This window comes from Amphiura filiformis, unplaced genomic scaffold, assembly GCF_039555335.1.
Source record: "Amphiura filiformis unplaced genomic scaffold, Afil_fr2py scaffold_431, whole genome shotgun sequence".
Taxonomy (NCBI): Eukaryota; Metazoa; Echinodermata; class Ophiuroidea; order Amphilepidida; family Amphiuridae; genus Amphiura; species Amphiura filiformis.
The window spans coordinates 1-21,185 of record NW_027305895.1 but is presented as its reverse complement, the minus strand read 5'-3'; the positions used below and the strand labels follow the sequence as shown (position 1 = coordinate 21,185).

General features: G+C 35.1%; 1 protein-coding gene across 1 annotated transcript; it reads right to left on the bottom strand.

The window, feature by feature from the left end:
* Positions 1 to 453: 453 nt before the first annotated feature.
* LOC140145588 (uncharacterized) lies at positions 454 to 20,340 on the bottom strand (the record flags this gene model as incomplete). The annotated part of the gene is made up of 4 exons (XM_072167285.1): positions 20,082 to 20,340; positions 17,475 to 17,600; positions 9,247 to 9,501; positions 454 to 681 (listed from the first exon to the last, which is right to left on the bottom strand). Coding segments are annotated over exons 1-4 (691 nt in total), but the record flags the coding sequence as incomplete, so codon positions are not given.
* Between the last annotated feature and the right edge of the window lie 845 nt (positions 20,341 to 21,185).

The window sequence follows — 21,185 nt, the reverse complement described above, 5'->3', positions numbered from 1 at the left end:
AAGGTCAAAATTTTCAATATATGGACGGCTTTTCCTCCCAGCTACATACATATATCTTCACTTTGCATTATGTTCTGGTGAGTGTAGGTCGACCTAGCCTGTCATTTATAGATTTATTAAGTTTATTTCGAGGACTGTTAAATATCAAAAAATTTTAAAAAATATAAATTTTTAATAATTTGTCATAAAATTTGTATTACATTGCGAATTTCAAAAATCAAAATTGTTTGATATCACTATCAGAAGGACATTCCCTGTATTCAGAATGCAATTCGATATGTCTGACGTGCTCTCATGTCCCACAAAAATACTGTGCAAACGTTGCTATCCGATTCCTAATATTCGCCAGATTCGTTGGGAAAGGCCGCAGGCGTTCTTTTCCTTGATCTTTTGAGAAAAAAAAATGAAGGCCCTCTCTTTGAATCTTTACAAAATTACATAATTAGTACTTACATATTCCATACCAACTGAATGAGGCGTAATCTGGTGAAGTGGTCAGGTAAATATTGATGTCTTTTCCGGTGCCCCCCGACTCTGGAGTGACTTCAATAGAAACTGATTTGGAATTGGTAGTTGACAATGGGCCCACATATCCTTCCCGAGCTGTCATTGCCCCGCTAATATCAAATCCTATAGTTTCATCATCTGAACCAGATTGTGGTGTTAAAACGTCCACACAGTCTTTATACAAGTTGTAACAAAATAAATCATACAATTTAGAAAATATTTTGTGCAAAAATGTTGATTGATTGTATTCTACTTTGGCGTCAAGGTAATTTCTTAAGCTACAACATATTTTGTTTCAAAAACAACGGTGGCCTGTAAAGCTTGAGCCACTTTCATGTGACCAAATTAAGTCGAATCATGAACCATCTGGTCGGTGCTCTTAAGATGGGTAATTTTGAACAATGGGGCATTTGATGTGGTATTTTAATTTATAAATTTGAAAGAAATATCATATTATTTATTACTAATGTGAATTATGTAAAAGAAAAAGAAGAGAAAATCTTTATTTTTGTTCCGATAAGCATGTGAGTTTTACGCAGTACAAACTTGATATGTACGAACATGACAAAAACTGGCCCAACTCGGGCGATTAAGTAAATCGGGCATAGCTTTTGAACCTGAACTAGGAAAGAAACATTTTTCTGTTAGCCAAGATATTACTGATTCTGCTGCATATACCATGTACGCAATAACCGCTTGATTATTATCTAAAAAGCAAAATGCAATTGCATAATCATGAAAGTCAATTTTACTCGCTGCAACTTTATATACAGGGTGATTCAAAATGAAGTAAACTCATGTTTGTGTCGCTTTTGTACGAAATCTAGAAGGAATCCGTGTAAATGAAAATATCATTAAAAAGAGCAGATTCTGAATGTCTAAATTAAGAAAAGATTTGTTGTATTCGCTCACATCAAACCCGAGTTATACTTTCATGAAAGTTCATCGCGTGTAGGTATAAATCATGATTTTGATTTAAACTTTTGATCCAAACACAAAGAAATAATTCCTACCTCGGAATTTTCAGACGGTAGGCCTACTCCATCTTTCATCTAGTGCAATTGATTTCAGTTTATGCACTACAATCGTGCAATCATGTTAAAGTTGCCATATTTGGCAGATGAATAGTAGGCCTACTTTAGTGCTAATTAATCTAGGCTATGGAGGTATTTTAACAGTACCCTCACTCTAGTAGAAAGGGGTCATTGAACTTTACACAGAGGGTCAAGTTCAAAACTTACACCATCGTGATCCACTGGCAATAAGGATTCAGAAAAGGTATAATTTGACCTATCTATGATGTACGGTTATGGAGTTATGGGCAAAAGAGTAACATTGTGACGTCATAGGTCCAATTTTTCCCCCGCTGTGGGCGAAAATGAAATTTACTCTGATTTTGATGAAGCTGGTCTCAAATTATTTGTCTTGTTGCAAGAAATGAGATAAAAGATAGTTGTAAGTATCTTCGGTGCCTTCTTATCCAGGTAACACAACAATTTGCCAAGGCCAAGGTTGATTGATCGAGGACAGTGGCGTAACTCCTATGGGCTCTGGGGGGCCGCGAGTGAGATGGCGTACTCTTGTGAAGACCACAGCAGCGCTACACAGCGCCACCTGACACAGAGAGAGAGAATGCGCTTGTTGATCGATTGCACATCAGAATTAAGGCTGCCATATCCACATGTCTTTAGTGCTGTACAATGGTAATACTAGCTCCGTATACATGTAACATATAATAAGTACTGGTGTAGGCCTATATAAAAGTTGTTTCACAAATATTATTGACATTTAATTTCATTTTAAGAAGGAGATTAACATAAACAGTGGCGTACCCAAGGGGGGGGCAACTCTTCTGTGAGAGGTCTTGGGAAGGAATGAGGGAGGAAGAGGTGGAGGAGAGGATATGGAGAATGAGAGGGGACTGGAGGAAGAGAGAAAGAGGAAGAAATGAAGAGAAATAAATAAATAGAAGTAAATATTAAAATAGAAAGATAAGGAAAATGATAGGAATGAGAGGGGACAAAAAGTAAGAGGGGATGGAGAAGGGAAGGGAGAAAAGGAGAGGGAGTGATACTTTAGCCAGGAAAGAATAAGTACAGAGAAAGGAAAAGAAAGGAATGATAAATAAATGTAGGCCTGATATAATAGTTATTATAGAAACTAAACACAGCCCCCCCCCTCATAGGTCTAACACTAACAGCACTATAGGCAGCCATTCGATGATGTCAATGACTTTATGCGTTACGTATTATTAAATTATTTGTCTTATTGCAAAAAGAATTGTTTTAACTATCTTGGGTGTTTTCTTACACAACAATTTTTCAAGGTCAAATTGATTCAATATGCGACCCAATGGTTACTATCGATTTTGATGTGTTACGCACAAAGTATTATTTTTCTGATTTATCATGAAAAGACCAATAATTTGGGACCATTTTCAACAAAATCGGAGTATTTTTCAATTTTGCTCCCTGTGGTGCCAAAATTAGACCTATGACGTCACTATGTTACAGTTTTTACTCGTAACTCCATAACTGTATATCGTAGATAGGTCAAACTATACTTTTCTGAATCGTTATAATCAGAGGAACACATTGCACATTTTTAACCAAGTCCGAGCAATTTTGAACTTGACCTCTGTGTAAAGTTTAATGACCTTTTCCCACCAAATAAGGGTGCTGTTGAAATGCCTCCATAGCCTATAATTATCAGCGCTACCGCTATAAGTGCTGTATCTCTGCCAATTGCAGCAAATTTAACATGATTTGCACGATTGCTAATGGGAATTTATTGGACTAAGAGAAACCGTGTGCAGCTACAAAAGTGGGTGGTTTTATTCAAATGAGTACAGCTCTGGTTTGCAATAAGCAAATACAACAATTCTTTATTTAATTCAAACGTTCAGAATCTGCTCTTTTCAATATTTTTATTTACAGCGGATGCCTTCTAGATTTCGTATACATAAGCGCCACAAACATGAGTTTACTTCATTTTGACTCAACATGTAGGCCGAACATTTCCAACTGGTTTTCTGGACGATTTAGATAATTGGGTATAGCGTTTGAACCCGAGCTAAAGCAACCAAGTAAAGTTATTCTGTTACTGATTCCACTGCATATAGCATGACCCCTTTCATTTTTTCTGAAAAGCAAAATTTCGATTGTATTTTTTTTTGTTACAGTCTGTAAAATAATGAGCCGAGTAAAACATTACAAGTAAACCGGTAATCAGCTGGCTATGAGTCGTGAAAGTGGAACACACAAATGTTTGAAGCAATTAAATCAGGGTTCGCAGGTTTTTGTCGTGGGTGGAAAAACCCGTAGTTTTAACCACGGTTTTAACTACTTGACAAAAACAGTTTTTGTCGGCAAAAATGGCAAAACTAAAAAAGTGATAAATAGTTAACTTTTTTCATCTCAAAACAAATTGTTAAGTTACAAAAAATTATTTCCTGAGTGTAACAAGGCCAGATTTGGTAATTATAAGTAACATATTATTAACCCTAACTGAACCAGATCTATTAAAATACCCAGGGAATCGCTGGCCGGGCCGCGTTATTTCTTTCTGCAACCATAATGGGCCGCAATGCGATAACACATAGTACATACATGTAATTATAGGCCTATGAGGCTAGATATAACACGAGTTTATTACCATTATTATTTCCTCTTACTTAATAAAATAAAAAGAATACGATATAATTAAAATTCTACAACGGTTTACCTGGGGTTCGAACCCACAATCTATGTATCCATAGTCTAATGCCTACACGACTGTGCTATGATTCGTTGTGCCAGAAAGTTGTTTATGATACTTATTGATTACGGAATAAAGTGCATACACACAATATACTATTACTAGTATATTAGTACTAATAAATACGAATATAATCCTAACCCTAACCCTAATCCCTAACCCTAACCCTTACCCTAACACTAACCCTAACCCTAAACCCTAACACTAACCCTAAACCCTAACCCTAACCCTAACCCTAATCCTAAACCCTAAACCCTAACCCTAACCCCTAACCATAACCCCTAACCCCTAACCCTTACCCTAACCATAAGACCCTAACCCTAAGACCCTAACCCTGACAATAATGAACCTTGCCTCGGACTATGCGGTTAGTGATATATTGCGGCCCATTATGGTTAGAAATTAAGCGGCCGGGCCCAGTCCCGTGTGCCATACAGGTCGGTGATCTCCTGCGTGGCATGTGACGGGTCTGAGGTTCTAATCCTAGGGGGTACCTGGCAAGTTACTTCTTTGTTCATCTTCTCTCCCTTTCGGCAAAAAGCGAACCCTTAATTAAATTGTGAACTGTATTAATTTTAATGATGTATATTCATACGTAGCGGTAAACGTAAATAGGAAGCAATTTTAGACTTAATTGTTAATTAATTTATTTATTTTATTTATCAATTCTTAAAGGGGCATTTCGTGATCCACAGCCTCATCCCCCACTTTTCTCAAAAATAGTTGAGATTTTTATATCACTGGAATACTCTGGCTACATAATGTTTATGTACAAAATATTTCTTGCAGATTAATTCGTTTAGCAAAGATATCGCGAAAATTGAATTTCGTTCTGGTGCACCAGAACGAAATTACAACGTATTGTCTATGGAGCAGTGTAATACACATTATCATGCATAACTCGCAAACGCAAAATCGGAATCAACTGAAATTTTGGGAATATGCTTTTTTCGTGGATATGTACTGAAAAATGTCATAACAAGAGGATGCTAGGATCACGAAATACTCCTTTAAATGAACCTGACAAAAAGACATGTCGAAATACGGTAACAGGGTAAAAAGCTGTAGGGCCGGTACAAATATTAAATTGTGATACGCTCTTACCCACGCAGACCAAAAGCCAGTTATTGTAAAAATTTTCTGATAAAAAGTATAACATCACAAAAAATACTTGTGGCACAGATTTCTTTTTGATATTGCGGGAAATGGACTTGGAAAGCATTTCTTGTATTGTGAATCCAGCACCTTTTGACGACAGAATAAGTTTATGGTACAAATGCGCGCGATTGTGCCATATTGAAGCTTAAATAGTGAAATATGGTGCAAAATTCGCGTGAAAAGCGAAAAAATTGGCACTTTTTAGGCTAAAATGGCCAAATATGAGGTTAATTTGGTCAGAAACCAACATACAGGTGTCAACATTGGCGGATGGACAGAAAGAAAGAAGAAAGAAAAAGAAAGAAAGAAAGAAAGAAAGAAAGAAAGAAAGAAAGAAAGAAAGAAAGAAAGAAAGAAAGAAAAAAGAAAGAAAAAAGAAAAGAAAGAAAGAAAGAAAGAAAGAAAGAAAGAGAGATGAAGGAAGGAAAGAATGATGGAGGGAAGGAAAGAAAGAAAAGGAGAGAGAGAAGGAAAAGAGGAGGAGAGGGGAGAGAAGAGGGAAGAGAGAGAGGTTATGAGGTTAATTTGGTCAGAAACCAACATACATGTGTCAACATTGGGGAGGGACAGACAGAAAAAAAAGAAAGAAAGAAAGAAAGAAAGAAAGAAAGAAAGAAAGAAAGAAAGAAAGAAAGAAAGAAAGAAAGAAAGAAAGAAAGAAAGAACGAAAGAAAGAAAGAAGGAAAGAAAGAATGAGGGAGGGAAGAATGAGGGAGGGAAGGAAAGAAAGGGAGAGAGAGAGGGAAAAAGGAAGAGGAGGGAGGGGGAGAGAGAGCGGGGCAGGGGCGTAGCCAGCTTTTTTGCTCAGGGGGGCAAAATAAAAATTTTGGGGCACAGACGAAAAAAATAACAGTTGCATCATACAATACATAGTTTACACTGTTTTCGCCCATATTTATCAGGATGGAAATGGCTTAAGGGGTATAGTCCATACAAGATCCCGCCGAACGATTTTTCTTAAACTTCGTACCAATTAAATTTCATCGATATACTTCGAATATCTAAAATTAAAAAGAGGGGTCACGGAGTTAGTTTTCGAGAAATAACCATTTTAAAAATGCTGTTTTTGGGAAAAATTAGTACAGGCGTCTATGGGAAAATGGCAATTTTAGACATGTTTTCGATTATAACAAAAAATCGCCCGAACAATTTTGCTTATTTTTGATATAATATGCGCAACTGATAGGATATTTCATTAAAGCAAATAAAAAATAAAGTCAACGTAAAGTTACTGTTTTTTCGCAATTTGAGCAGAAATTGCATTTTTTTGGTTCAAAATACCAGTCCGATATCATAGCGCGTCACTCGCAAAAAACTTGTCGCAGCTCATACGCGCTAAATTGTCCGCGTATGCAGGTGATATCGCAAACACCTGCAACATGACAGTGGGGTGATTTTCTTCGGTTTTATTAACCCTCTTGATTCAAAAGTTCTTTATAAATCGAAAACCAAAAGTGGTTATGCGCCAACAAACAAAATGAGATATTTTGCATAAATCTGTAATTTCAAATTGAATTGAATTTGAACTTTGTCAATGCTGCCGTTTTTTCTCGTTGTTTTGCATAGCAAAAATACTGTAGGCCTACCTATGACAACTTTAATGACTTATTCTTCACTCCTATGCAATTTATAAACAATGTTAATTTTTTGCAGGCTATCACTGAATAGGCCTTTAATCATTAACTTAAATATTTATAATAGCGGATCCCGTTATTTATCATGTTTAGAATGATATTAATATTACTCAAATATCATCTCATTTTGGGTATGTACCCAGCAAACAAAAAACATTTTCGACATCATTCGCAAAGGTTAGAAAAGGTTGCAAACGTTTAAATGTCGGGTTATTTAAAGTGTTATAAAGGGTATCAAACATTTTCAAAACACTCAAAAACGTTATACTGCAAACATTCTAACATAATGTTATTTTAGTGTTGACAAAATATTTGGCAAAAATTATTTGCAAAACATATTTTTTACAATAACACTTTGAAAACAATAATTTAGAAATATTATTGTAGTGTGTTTTCATACAAAACGTATTAAAACGTTTTCATAACCTTTATATAACCCGACATTTAATTTACTTAAATCAAAACCCAAATGTTTAAAACGTTTTAACGTTTTTTTGTGTTTGCTGGGACAACTTGGTTCGATCTACTTATCATTCTCGTTTTATCATTAAGTTATATAAGTCAGTTGCACGCGAAGTAAGTCAGATGTGAAAATAGCCATTTTATTTTATAAAATAAAATTGACTTCATGTGATATATATTTCAAAATACAGAATTTTACCTTAAAATACTATTGAAATAATTTCATTATATTAATAATCAGTAAAATAAGAAACTACTTTACAATAAATAAGTTATATAATACTAGTTAATAAGACAAATAAAAAAGGCCGTTTGATATCACCCCTTTTATATATTTTTTTCGTAGGCCTACTGTGCCTGTTTAAACGGACAGTATGCATAAGAAAAAATATAGACCTAGTTTTATAATAATTATATATACCTATAGCCTATATAATTTTTACGTATTATTGATTTCCACTTAACCAGCCGTTACCAAAATTGAGTTAAATTGTGTTGTACGAAGTTACACTTTATAGGTAACCAAATGAGAGATGTGTAACGCTAATACCATTTAATTACATCATAATTTTCTTTTCCATGAAATAATACATTTTTTGAATTTCTGAAATGGGCTCGCCCTAGTCTAATTAGGCCTAGGTCTATATATTTTGTTATCTTGGTTATTATTTTATCTTTATTTTCCCTCATTATTTAATTCTGTCTTCCTTTTTTCTTACCTCCCCTTCTTCTGTCTTTGTTTTGTTTTCGTTTCCTTTCTTCTTATTATTCTTTCTCACTTCTTTCTGCCGTTGTTATTTATTTGATTGATTACATTAATTTTTTCAGTTTCCTTTATTCTTAAATTTTCTTTATTTCACTTTGTCTTTCTTCCTTTTATCTTCCTTTTATTCCTTCTCTTTTCTTTCTTTCTTCCTTTTATTAGTTTTCTTTCTTTCTTTCTTTCTTTCTTTCTTTCAGAAAGAAAGAAAGAAAGAAAGAAAGAAAGAAAAGAAAGAAAGAAAGAAAGAAAGAAAGAAAGAAAGAAAGAAAGAAAGAAAGAAAGAAAGAAAAAGAAAGAAAGAAAGAAAGAAAGAAAGAAAGAAAGAAAGAAAGAAAGAAAAGAAGAAAGAAAGAAAGAAAGAAAGAAAGAGAGAACGATTTCTTTCTTTCTTTCTTTCTTTCTTTCTTTCTTTCACTCCTGAACTTTTTTTCTTTTTTTTCTTTAGTTATTTCTTTCTTTCTTTGTTTATCTTTCTTTCTTTTACACAAATCACTGGTACCTGTAGGGCCTAATTGGCGATGAAAACATGGTACTCTCGCGTAGCTGAACTTCTTACCAGCGCCTGGGGCACACTCCACGCAGTTTTTAGTTTGACGCGCGCGTGGGCAAGAACTGCGCGGACAAGAAAAAGAAATTTCAGTTAGAAACGAGTGCGTACTAGACGCGTGGATTATACCCCTTAATCATTGCTATATGCGCGCGTAGCGCGGACAAATTTTGTATTTTCGGGTTGAATTTCGGTAGAAATGGGCCCCTTGCCCCTTTTCTTTTCCTTTGCCCTCCTGATTTTCCCTTTTATTTTTTTGTCAGAGGGGCACTTTTTTCTTTCATTTTTTGTCAGGGGTGGCACTCTGCCCCCCTGTCCCGCTGGCTACGCTACTGGAGAGGGGGAAGAGAGAGAGAGAGAGAATGATACATGCATGGAACAAAAGCACTGTGATTTGACATGTTCGATTATATACTTACGATCATTCCATGGAATGATAACTCGAGTGAACCATTGACTTCCTCGTTCACCTTGTTCATTCTCCACTGACAAACAAAAGTACTCTCTCATTTCCTCTTCGTTATCGTCATTTATGGCGATGGTAACGGTGGCTTGTTCAATGGTGTTAGCAAATACCACCGGGTTAGTGAATGTGTAGTCAGCTAAGGCTCCATTGGTGGCTTCAGTTGATCCCGGTAGTAGTGGGCATTCGGTTGGACAAACACTGCCGAGAGCTAAACGGTAAAGAAATATAATCGTGTAACGTTCAGGGATATGAGAAACTATATTTGTTTATCCTTGTATTCTTGCTTAAAGCCATATTATAACATTTCTGTAAAAATAGATTAGTATTTATTTTCCATAAAATGTTACCTTTTACTGTCAGATATGTCCACTTTTAATTTTGAGCCGAACAAGGGAGGTAAAGCATAGAAAATTGAAATTTACTACTAGCACCCATGCATGTTACTCCCGCGGTTGTAATACGGTACGATCCTCGGGGTGTGTGTGTATGTGTATCCCGCATGCCGTGTACGTACTGTGCATACGTGTTCGACTAATATTTCCATCGTAATAATAAAACGCCGGTTCCATCGTTTTATTCAAAATCTCGGATTTTGACAAAACTACAGCACCTAAAGTCTTGATTTTTGCAGAGTATCGTGTAAAAACCAGAATTAAAAGTTTTTTGGAGGGCGTTCTCCTCAGCAAATGTTATAATATGGCCCCCGGGGGGTCACTCCCATTGTAGCCTGTACAACATCCGCGATAATGAAAACGCGTAAAAAGGGTAGTTTTTCGTGGGTAGGCACGATACGCGCGTAACGCGTTTAGGGTGTCAAAACATGAAATATTGGAAAAAAGGGTAGCAAAAATAATTATTGCAATTGCTATTACGCGGAAATGAAATTTAGGGTATAAAATTTGATGCCAGGAATAAAATCCCTGTTTAGGGTGTCGTTTTAGCCAAGGGTTAAATCCTTGTTTAGGGTGCTTTTCAAAAGTTGATTATCGCGGATGGTGTACAGGCCACAATGAGAGTGACCCCCCGGAATATGGCTTTAAGGTTAGGCAAAGAAACGTATAAAAACGTTTATAAGACGTACAAAGTTGTTCTCTAAAACCAAGTTTTCTCAGCAATCAACTCTTAGCCTACATTCAAGATTTTGATTGCTAAGGCTTGTGTCAAGTCATAGACTTTTGTGTAAGAAAACATGCACAATTACAGGTTTTTGGTCCATGTTCCCTCAAATTCCAAAAGTATTGAAATTTGACTTTATTCGTTCATTCATTCATTCATTCCTATTTTATTTTCCTCAATCATCAAAATGCATGTGTATACATAAAACTCAAACAAAGTAATACAAAATATATGAAGCTATAATATTAAATATATACAATCAGGAATCAATAGTATAATCAAGTAGTTACGATTATTTCCAGTCAAGCGCGCTTCAGACTCCGTATTGTACGTACAATATTGTATGTACAATATTTTTCGTGACGTCAGAAAGTATTGCACGTACAATAAAAAGTATGTACCGGGAAAATATATATTTTGCCACAATCATTGGTTGGCAATGGTTGCTTAATTGATACGGAGTTGCCAAATTTCTAACTTGAGTGGTAAATTTAGTGCAGTGTTCGTGCACGGAATGATGAACATCTTTTTATGTCTTCTTGTATTCAACTGTACTTGAATTATTATATAATCAATGGGCACCTTTAAAGTTAATAATATTAATACTGATATTAATATAAAAAATATTAAAATTGTAATAATAATATAAATGGCACATTCAGTTCTTATTTATTTATAGATTTATTTATTTAGGCCTATTTGTTTATTTATTTATTTATTGATTTATTTATTGATTGATTGGTTGATTGATTGATTGATTACTGATTGATTAATTGATTTAGAGATTCATTTATATTTAGTCATATATTGATTTAGTCAGTTTCTTAAGTATTATTTGTAGGCCTATGTATTTATTCTGGCTTTGATTTTATTGATATTGATATTTTTATTATTTTTTAAGTTTTGGCATAGCATTTGTTACATTATAACACGTTGTGTTATGAATTTGCAACACCATTTTACATGTTGATATCGGTGAGGCATGTTATGATGGTGTATGTTATAGGCCTACCTATGATCATCACAATACATCCATAAACGTGTTAATGCAGTAACCGTAGCTTTATAGGGGCACGGGGCCCCCCCCCCCCCCCCAATTGATCTGAATTTTAGAAAATCCAAAGAATAGCCAAATAGTTATATTTGCACCAATATTTGACTGAAATCGTATATTAGCATTACCGTCCCTTCGTGGCTTTATTGCAAGCCAACGTGCTGCTAAATGTGAAACGAGATTACTTGAAATATATATTTCAGAGTTGAAAGAGTTTCAACTATACGAACATATTTCTGAAATATGTCTCTCTGATTGGTTGATTGTCAAGAGGATTACGGCATCCTCAAAGCCTCCTGCTGTAATTCTCTACAGTCTAAACGCAGGACAACCGTTCTTTTGTTCTGCTTAGTCGCGCTAAAAGTCGATCGATACATGTTAAAATCAGCACAATTCCGAGATACACCTTTTGCTATGAAATTTATTTTCTCGGTCAAATATAAAGCAAATTTTTTTTTTTTCTTCAGTAATGTCAAATAAAAACATAGTGCTTGGATGAACATTTTTTTTAAATCCTGGTGTTAAAATTAAGCATCAAATTGTGTCTTTTAGTGTGATATTTTCGATTTTTATAGGCCTTTAGTTCGCCCGTGAGCTTTTTGCAGAATTCATTTTTTAGCGTCTCAAACTAATATAGTTTGCTAAAGAAAGATATTTCCCACCTCTGTATAGCACATCGTGTGGGTCTATATATTATAGTTTTGTCAGAATTTCCGTTTTGATTCCATAATTTTTGAATACCAGCTGAAAAATTTCAAATCCACGCGTGAAATACTAGCATTGTGGATCGATATCTCTGGGTGCCCGGCCTGGATACAGTTTTGCCAGAACTTCAATATAGCAAAGAAATTACCTAGTGTTTCGGTATAGTGCCTTTTGTTTGTGTTTGTTTGAAATTGCTTAAACCCACCGAAAGTCATAATGAAGCAGCCAAAACAATACAAGGTTAAACACGGAAGTTTATAACAACCTATTATAATGACCTAAAGGAAAAATCATTTATGGTAACAATGAGCCTTGCATTGTAAGTCATGGTTCAAATGTGTTGAGTACCCACCCCTCCCCCATAGGCCTACATAATATTACATACCGGTACCTTATAATATTTATATAGCACGGCTATAGCTATACATTTAGAAAGTAGGTCCTATAGCGCTAAATTATGACAAATAGGCCTACACAAACCCGAACGCAAGTCTGAAGGGTGTAATGAAAATGCCAACCCGCGATGGGGGGGGTCATTCAAAATTCACCTGGAGATAGGAGGGACAGAAAATTAAAATCCCTCTAATAACACGCGAATTTTTCTAGGTTTGGACAGTGGATTTTCCCATGGACCTCATCCTAGGTAAATAAATAAACAAACAAACAAACAAACAGACAAAATGGTTTTCATAATCATGGAATCCATAGCCCCTATAAATTGAAATTGCAGGCTATCACGGGAGCAAATTTCCAAAATCCACCTCATTTACCAGAATTGGGGATTTGGGCTACCAAATCGCTGGTCAGGCAATCCTGGTTTTCAATGGAAAAGGGACCTGGGTTGACAAAAATGGAAATATCGATTATTTGTGCTGGTTGCTCTCGAGGTAAAGTACTAAGTTTGACATTTTCGGAGCATGGAGGGGAAAAGGGTAAAATAAAACGGAAATTCTGACAAAACTATAATATATAGACCCACACGATGTGCTTTTTACAGAGGTGGGAAATATCTTTCTTTAGCAAACTATATTAGTTTGAGACGCTAAAAATGAATTCTGCAAAAAGCTCCCGGGCGAACTAAAGGCCTATAAAAATCAAAAATATCACACTAAAAGACACAATTTGATGCTTAATTTTAACACCAGGATTTTTAAAAAAAATGTTCATCCAAGCACTATGTTTTTATTTGACATTACTGAAGAAAAAAAAATTTTGCTTTATATTTGACCGAGAAAATAAATTTCATAGCAAAAAGGTTATCTCGGAATTGTGCTGATTTTAACATGTATCGATCGACTTTTAGCGCGACTAAGCAGAACAAAAGAACGGTTGTCCTGCGTTTAGACTGTCTATTCGATATCTATTATTCGCTACTTGCACGGTTCCGCCATTATGCACTATGTGCGGGGAGAGCCTCGAACTGGCAGCATACATGAAAGGAAGAATTATGTAACCTTACACAGAACGTTATGACTAGTTCAATTCCCATTCATGTATGCTGCCAGTTCGAGGCTCTCCCGCACATAGTGCATAATGGCGGAACCGTGCAAGTAGCGAATAGGACCGATGTTTTGAAATCCGTACAACCGTGTCAAATGAAATAGTCTCGAATCATAATTTGTGCACGATACAACGTTGATAGGCCTACCGTACGTCAGATTTCGGAATTTTATTGAAAATAGGCATAAATTACATTGAACAGGTTGAATGCTGGCAAAAGTAGACAAAATAACTATGGGTCGAATTTACATTAATCAGTGTCCTGGGCCAGGATAACATTTAGGACTCCTTCGCATTCTAAAACAATACTTCACCAAATGTCCTTGCTTTCATTTTCTCATTTAATTTGTGGTAAATCCGGTATTGCCAAATACACCAGGCACAAAAAGAAACTCGTCAGTTATATTCATCCTTGCTGTTCAATAACTTGATAATTTTGGATTATTCTGAAATATACATTTTGATAATTGGACTTTTCTTTCTCATTTGACACCCTGTTCGTGAACATTGAGCAAGAATTGACCAAGATATGCGCCTCCAAACTTTCAAACCCCAAAATGGAAAGTTGCAATTTTAACGATTCAATTGTGCCTGTTACACTGTGTGCTTTATTGATTGGCCCGTGGTGCTTGTGTTCAATACAACGATGCGTTCCCATTGAAAATCGTTGAAAATGCAACTTTTGATTTTGGGGTTTGCGGCTTTGGAGGCAAATATCTTGGTCAATTCATGTTCGTTTTTCACGAACAGGATGTCAAATGAGAAAGCAAAGTCCAATTAACAAAATGTATATTTCAGAATAATCCAAAATTATCAAGTTATTGAACAGCAAGGATGAATATAACTGACGAGTTTCTTTTTTGTGCCTGGTGTATTCTCGTCCGTTACCCGTGTTAATCTATTTATTTATTAAAATGCACCATCTATTAAATTCCTGTAATACAATGTATAGGCCTAGTGTATTTGATAACAAAGTTGTTTTTATTTTTGATTGGAATTTGGGGTTCCATAGATTTACAAGTGGTCTGTTTTACACGATTTCATATATAAAATATGTTTGGGCATGGCGGAATTAGTATATGATTAAAATAGACATACTCTTAGGCCCCCTTTTTAATGTTTGTGCATTATTAATATTAATATTAATGTACAAAATGCAAACGAATGTACATATATTTGATTGTTTTGTAAACATTAAATTTGATGTTTACTCATAATTATGTCTGGAAAGTCAGGGAAAAAACTTAGGAGTATCGGTATTTAGTTTCCTGGAAAAGTGGATCAGATGAGCATGTTAGAACTACCTAAAGGATTAGAATTTAGCTATGTTTCACTTGGCGAAATAAGATAATATTTTTTAATTCCAAGTTGCCCACCCAGTCAATTATTTTCCCTAATTTGAGGGCAAAAATAAACTCAATTGCCCATCCTGTAAATTATCCTCATTTACCTCCCTGGAAATTAATCAATGTAAATTTAATTTCAAATGGCCACGTACCGGTACCCCGTGCCCGGTATAGGAAACTTTTTGGTTATTTAGTCCACTTAAGGGGTACTACACCCTATGGTAAATTGTGACTATTTTTGCATTTTTCTCAAAAATAATATTACACTGGGAACAAAAGTTATGTATATTATTGGGGCAAGGAATCCAATTACTGCACTGAAATTTCAGTGATTCAAGATAAGCGGTTCAGTATATATAATAGGAAACGAGGTTACATCTTAGTGGTACCTTATTTCTTATCATAAATAACAAACCGCTTGTCTTGGGTCGCTGAAATTCCAGTGTAGTAATTGGATTCCTTGCCCCTATAATATACATAAATTTTGTAACCAGTGTGTTATTCGTTTTTGAGAAAAATGCAAAATAGACACAAATTTATCGAGGGGTGTAGTACCCCCTTAACCACCTTATAAGTATTCACAAGTTATTAGTAATGTAATGACGATATTTTTGAAGAGTGCAGAAATAAAATAAAAAAAGTTATGTAAAGGTAGACTTGATAGGTTTGGACCGCTTAGGCGACGAAAAAGAAACCCTGTTCTGCGGGCGGACGGACCTTTCAAGTAGGGTCGGTCGGTCGGCCCTTTTTATTCTTTCCTCTTTTTTTTTTTTGAAATGACCCCAAAAATCACCAAAATCTGTAAATAATTTGCAATTTGAGAAAATACAAAAAAAAAAAAAATTACTGAAATTTCCGAAATTTGGGTAGGCATTCATTTGTACAGGAAATTTGTTTTTACCAATTTCTTCGAAATGTGGGTCGGTCGGGCCCGTAGAACAGGGTTTTCTTTTTTCGTCGCCTTAGGCCTAAAAAATTGTTTGATTGGCGTAACATAATAAAAGATTATATAGGGTAGCTAGGTAGGCAGGGATTTTTTAAACTTTTAAAGCTGTACATTGCGTTTGATAAAAGGCCGTGGGACCTTTTTCCTTCTTTTTTTTAATTTAATTTTTAATTTACTTTTTTTTTATCTATTTACTTTTTTTGGCCAAAAAAAAGTCTAAAATTTTAGAGTAGGTCGGGTTACGCCATTCAAGCAATTTTATTTAGGCCTTATCCTTTGAAACAAAGCACCAGATTTGACGAATTAACCTGAAGAACGATTTTTCTAACTATAGCCCACTTTGTCATGAACAAAGTGGATATGACATGATTTTTCCTAATTTATATTACCAAAATGTTAAAATATTTGCAGTTGGGCCCTTTGTGTTCAAATCAAGCACATGACAACATCAAATTTAGGCATCACCCTGTAACTCCAATACAACATTATGATTAAATTTTCGCTACAAGAAATTATAGGCAAGGTGGCATAGGACACGCAACACGTGACGTACGAGGCTGGCGAAGATACAGGGCTGACAGCCCCATTCAAAATACACGGTTAGCGATTATAAATGGGAAATTAACATACTTGCAGTGGGGTACTTTGTCGTACCCCGACGGTTTTAGAATAAGATAATTTAGAATTGTTTGTGAAGATTTCATGATTATGTGTTAATCCAATGGCGACGTCAAAAATGGCGATATCGCTTCCACCACCGCCTGGTTTGCGGCAGTATTAGCAAATGCTGCCCTCACGTTTGAGGCAATAATATGAAAAGGTGGACCACTTACCCCACGGACCACTTACCTACTCTTCCTATAGAATGACTTCACTGTGACAGGAATTAAAAATAGCGAAGACTGGGGATTTGGATAGTCCAAAACTGGAATAAAGGAAGATGCGCTCCCGGTTTTGGTATATTTGCTCTTGATTTTGTAAGCATTGCTAAATGTGGGTTAGATGTCTCTTGTCTCCGCTCCACATCCTCTCGATATACCGAAACATTTAACAAATTAAATCAAAACCTGGTTTTAAGGCCAGTTGGATAGCAGGAACCATATGTTTGTCAGTTTTAGTCATTAACAATAAAACTGTTACTGAAGTATACTTTGAAAAGAGTCACGAAAGCCAATAATCACATTTATATTTACATGTCTTGCGGTTCTTGAGTTAAGCCAATAATATATTAGAAACCTTTGAGCATTTCCCCCTGCCGAGAAAAATCATACACATGGGGTGGAAATGACACCCCTTTGGATATCTTTTATAGAACCCATACCATTATTCTTGTGTGTCAGCTTTATTTGTCTTAATATTTGAGTGCAAACACCGCTAGTTTGTGCTCCCCTTCGATCCCTTAAGTATATATAATGCTTATTCAATTATGATAGCATAAAAAAAATATATATCTTCTTATCATCATGTTCATGGAATGCTAAGAAACATATTAAGTCAGAAACATGCCTACTTACTAACTGATACAGCGCTTAAAGTCTCGCCGGTGTCGACAGTCCTGTGTAACGTAACTTGTAGAGTAGGCGTCCCGCCGCCCTCGGGATAAGTGTACTCGGGAGCACCAAATATGTATTGGACAGCAGCTGAAATAGGACAGATATGAATAGAGTTAGATTTGGACGCTAATATCGTTACAATGTTGGGTCTGTATTTTCCATTTAATGTAGGTGAAGTTCAAATTAAACTAATAAAATGCAACAGACACGAAGAAACGTGCAAAATATATCAAATGAAGGCGTCATTTTTGGTTGGTTTTAGTGTCTAAAAATTCCGTTTATATGAGCATTTCGTGATCCACGGCCTCATTCTACACTTTTCTCAAAAAAGTTGAGATTTTTATACCACTGGAAATCTCTGGCTATATAGTTTTTCTGTACCAAAATTGTCTTGATTAGTTAAACAAAAATATCGTCAAGTTTGAATTACGTTCTGGTTAACACAGCGAAATTACTGTTAACCAGAACGTCAAATTACTAAAACATGAGAGAGCAGTGTAATCATGGTGTGGGTAATGATTGATAGTCATACATAACTCGCAAACGCAAAATCCACAATCAATTGAAATTTTGGGAATACATTTGTTTTTTCATGGATATCTACTGAAAAATATCATAAGAGGATGCTAGAATCACAAAATACTCCTTTAATGTAGACTTAATTTTCTAGCAAACATGAGAAATACAGTCATAGATAACGAAAATAATAATAAAAAGACTGAATACCTCCAACAATATCACCAATCAGAGAAGAAATTACATAAATTATTTTTAATCAAAATCAATGTTCTTCCTGTAGAAGAGATGCGATTGTCTGTCAAATATAGCAATTTTATTCTATGTGGTTTTGATTAAATTTTTATATCAATTATTTTTATGCATAATACGTTCTCTCAATTCATAGTTTTGATGTTTCCATAAAACGATCACATTCGTTCAACTTTTTCTGCATCTAACTAGTGGCTACGACGCTCACGGGGCATGGGATGGTAAGAAAATGCCCCATATCCCAAAACCCAAAGATTACGAAAATTTTTCACTTTTTGCCGAAAATGTGTTGATTCCCCCCCCCCTTGCCCCCCCCTTGCCCTCCCCCCTGCCTGCGGACTATATAAAGTCTGCACAAAAGGTAACTCAACTGTTATAAATACGCCTATAGATTCAGAACTAATAATTGTTTTCACAATATTTCAACATAGCGAGAAGGATGATTTATATACACGCATTTTGATACCCCATTCGTCAAATGTCGTTCAATATTAACAACACAGTGGTGCTTTTACAGAAAAATACCCGAATTTAAAAGTTGCAGTTTACAGCGATCAATGGTTATAATGCCAGCACAGTAAACACGTAAAGTCCGCCATTATCTTCGCGCTTACTTCAAATCAATACAAATAACTGCAACTTTTAAATTGGGGTATTTTTCTTTCAAAACACTGCAGTATTGTCAATATTGAACAAAATTGGACAAATGGGGTATCAAAATGCGCGTAAATAAATCATCCTTCTTTTTATGTTGAAATATTGTGAAAACAATTATTAGTTCTGAATCCATAGGCGTATTTATAACAGCTGAGTTACTTTTTGTGCAGACTAGTTGCTTTTTGGCTGATCTTTACACACTGGTACAAGGCAACATAAAGCATGATAATGTGAACGTTGATTTTAAAGCAGGGTTTCAAAATGATGGATAATTCAGGTGGATCAGACATTTTAACAGATCAAACTTTGTTTGTTTCATAACTCTTGAAATTCATCTAGATTTAAATAATTATTTCGATTGTTACAAAAGGAGGTAAATAGTGTAATTCAATCCATCTTAGATGTCTCTTGGCCATACATTTTCACAAAATAGCTGTAACTTTGGAGGTGATATTTATGATCAAATGAGATGCGGTAAAAGAAGCATGTGTTGACCAACACTAATCATGCTTTTTGCGACGATGTACCATAGGTACAAGAATAAATTGAATGGGTCACTATTTTTAATATTTTTTTTCTTTTCCACTCATAATTGTTTGGTGACATGATACAGAAATGACCAAACATACTAAATGGAGAGCATTCCTAACAGAATTTTGTATTTAACCTCCAATGAAATAATGTAAATGAAAGTAGCTGAAGTCAAAGTTATAATTTGTCAAAATCAAAGTTGTCGTTTGTTGAGCTGAAGATCAGTTGAAATTTCAATCACAATTTTCCGCGCAAATAAAATATTAATTTAAAGGGGCATTTCGTGAGAAGCACTTTTCCCAAAAAAAATATTTTTTGATTCTGCTACATGCTACAGATTAATTGTTTGCAAAAAATACAAATTTGAATTTCTCTGGTGCAGAGAACGGATCAGTTGAAATTTCAATCAACTGAAATTTTTAGCTTTTTCGTGGATATCTACTGAAAAATAAAAAAAGGATAGGATCACGAAATAATTTAATGATTATCTTATTATAATTTCAAGAAGACACCACCAAACAATGTCCACTGGTCTTATCTGCTGAGTAGGCCTATAGCATATATTAAATTTTTTGAATCTGGTCATAATTTGATAACTCCATCATGACTTACCATTTGTGGTTGAGCTGACTGCTAACACAGTAAAGCACACCGCAAATACGGTAATAATCCACTTATTCCCGTCCAGTTTCATTCTGGACTTCAAGCGTATTCCTGTCTCACAAAAAGTCAGGTGAAGTTGATAGGCCTAGGTCGACACTCATCCAAGTAAATGTGCAAACCTCACCAATATCCCAGGTACACTAACAACTCACATCAGGTGTGTCTACTTTTATTGAAAATCAAGCCTATTGTGTCAACTTTGTGAAAAGGAATACAGATATTCATGTGTATACGTGCATAGTTCATGAGTTGCATTCCAGATGACAATGGTTCAAGTCGTGCTTGACATTCATTATTTTTAGGGTTCAATCATTCATCCGTGGTGTACAACATTATGTGCAAGGTTAGTTTAATATCCCACCATACTCAAGTATAGATTGATATGAGATAAGACACCCCTTCCACTTTGTAAGAATTTGCACTTTGCAGGGAAATTGTAAAAATGTTAAAGCTAAATTATGAAGAAAACTTAACAAAGGAATCACTTTTCCTGTTAACCCGTTCAAAAAAAAGTAGTAGTAGTAGTAGTAGTAGGCTAGTAGTAGTAGTAGTAGTAGTAGTAGTAGTAGTAGTGGTGGTGGTGGTAGTGGTGGTGGTAGTAGTGGTGGTAGTGGTGGTGGTGGTGGTGGTGGTGGTGGTGGTGGTGGTGGTGGTAGTGGTGGTAGTAGTAGTAGTAGTAGTAGTAGTAGTAGTAGTAGTAGTAGTAGTAGTAGTAGTAGTAGTGTTAGTATTATTATTATTATTTATTATTATTATTATTATTTATTATTATTATTATTATTATTATTAATTTATTATTCAGAATGAAAATATCTAAAATTATTTGTCAAATGTCGTGATTACGAGTTAAACCAAAAATGCCAGGCAAAAAATTTGATGAACTCCCAACCCCTGGTTATTGTCGTCGTCGTCATTTCGCCGCTTTTCTTGTCTGTCAAACGTCATTTATTTATTTCCCATTAAACCGAGTACGGTTCAACAAAATGTATTATTTTGTACCGCTAAATACTTACCAGTAGAATAACAAACTAAATTTATATAAGTATCTTTCTT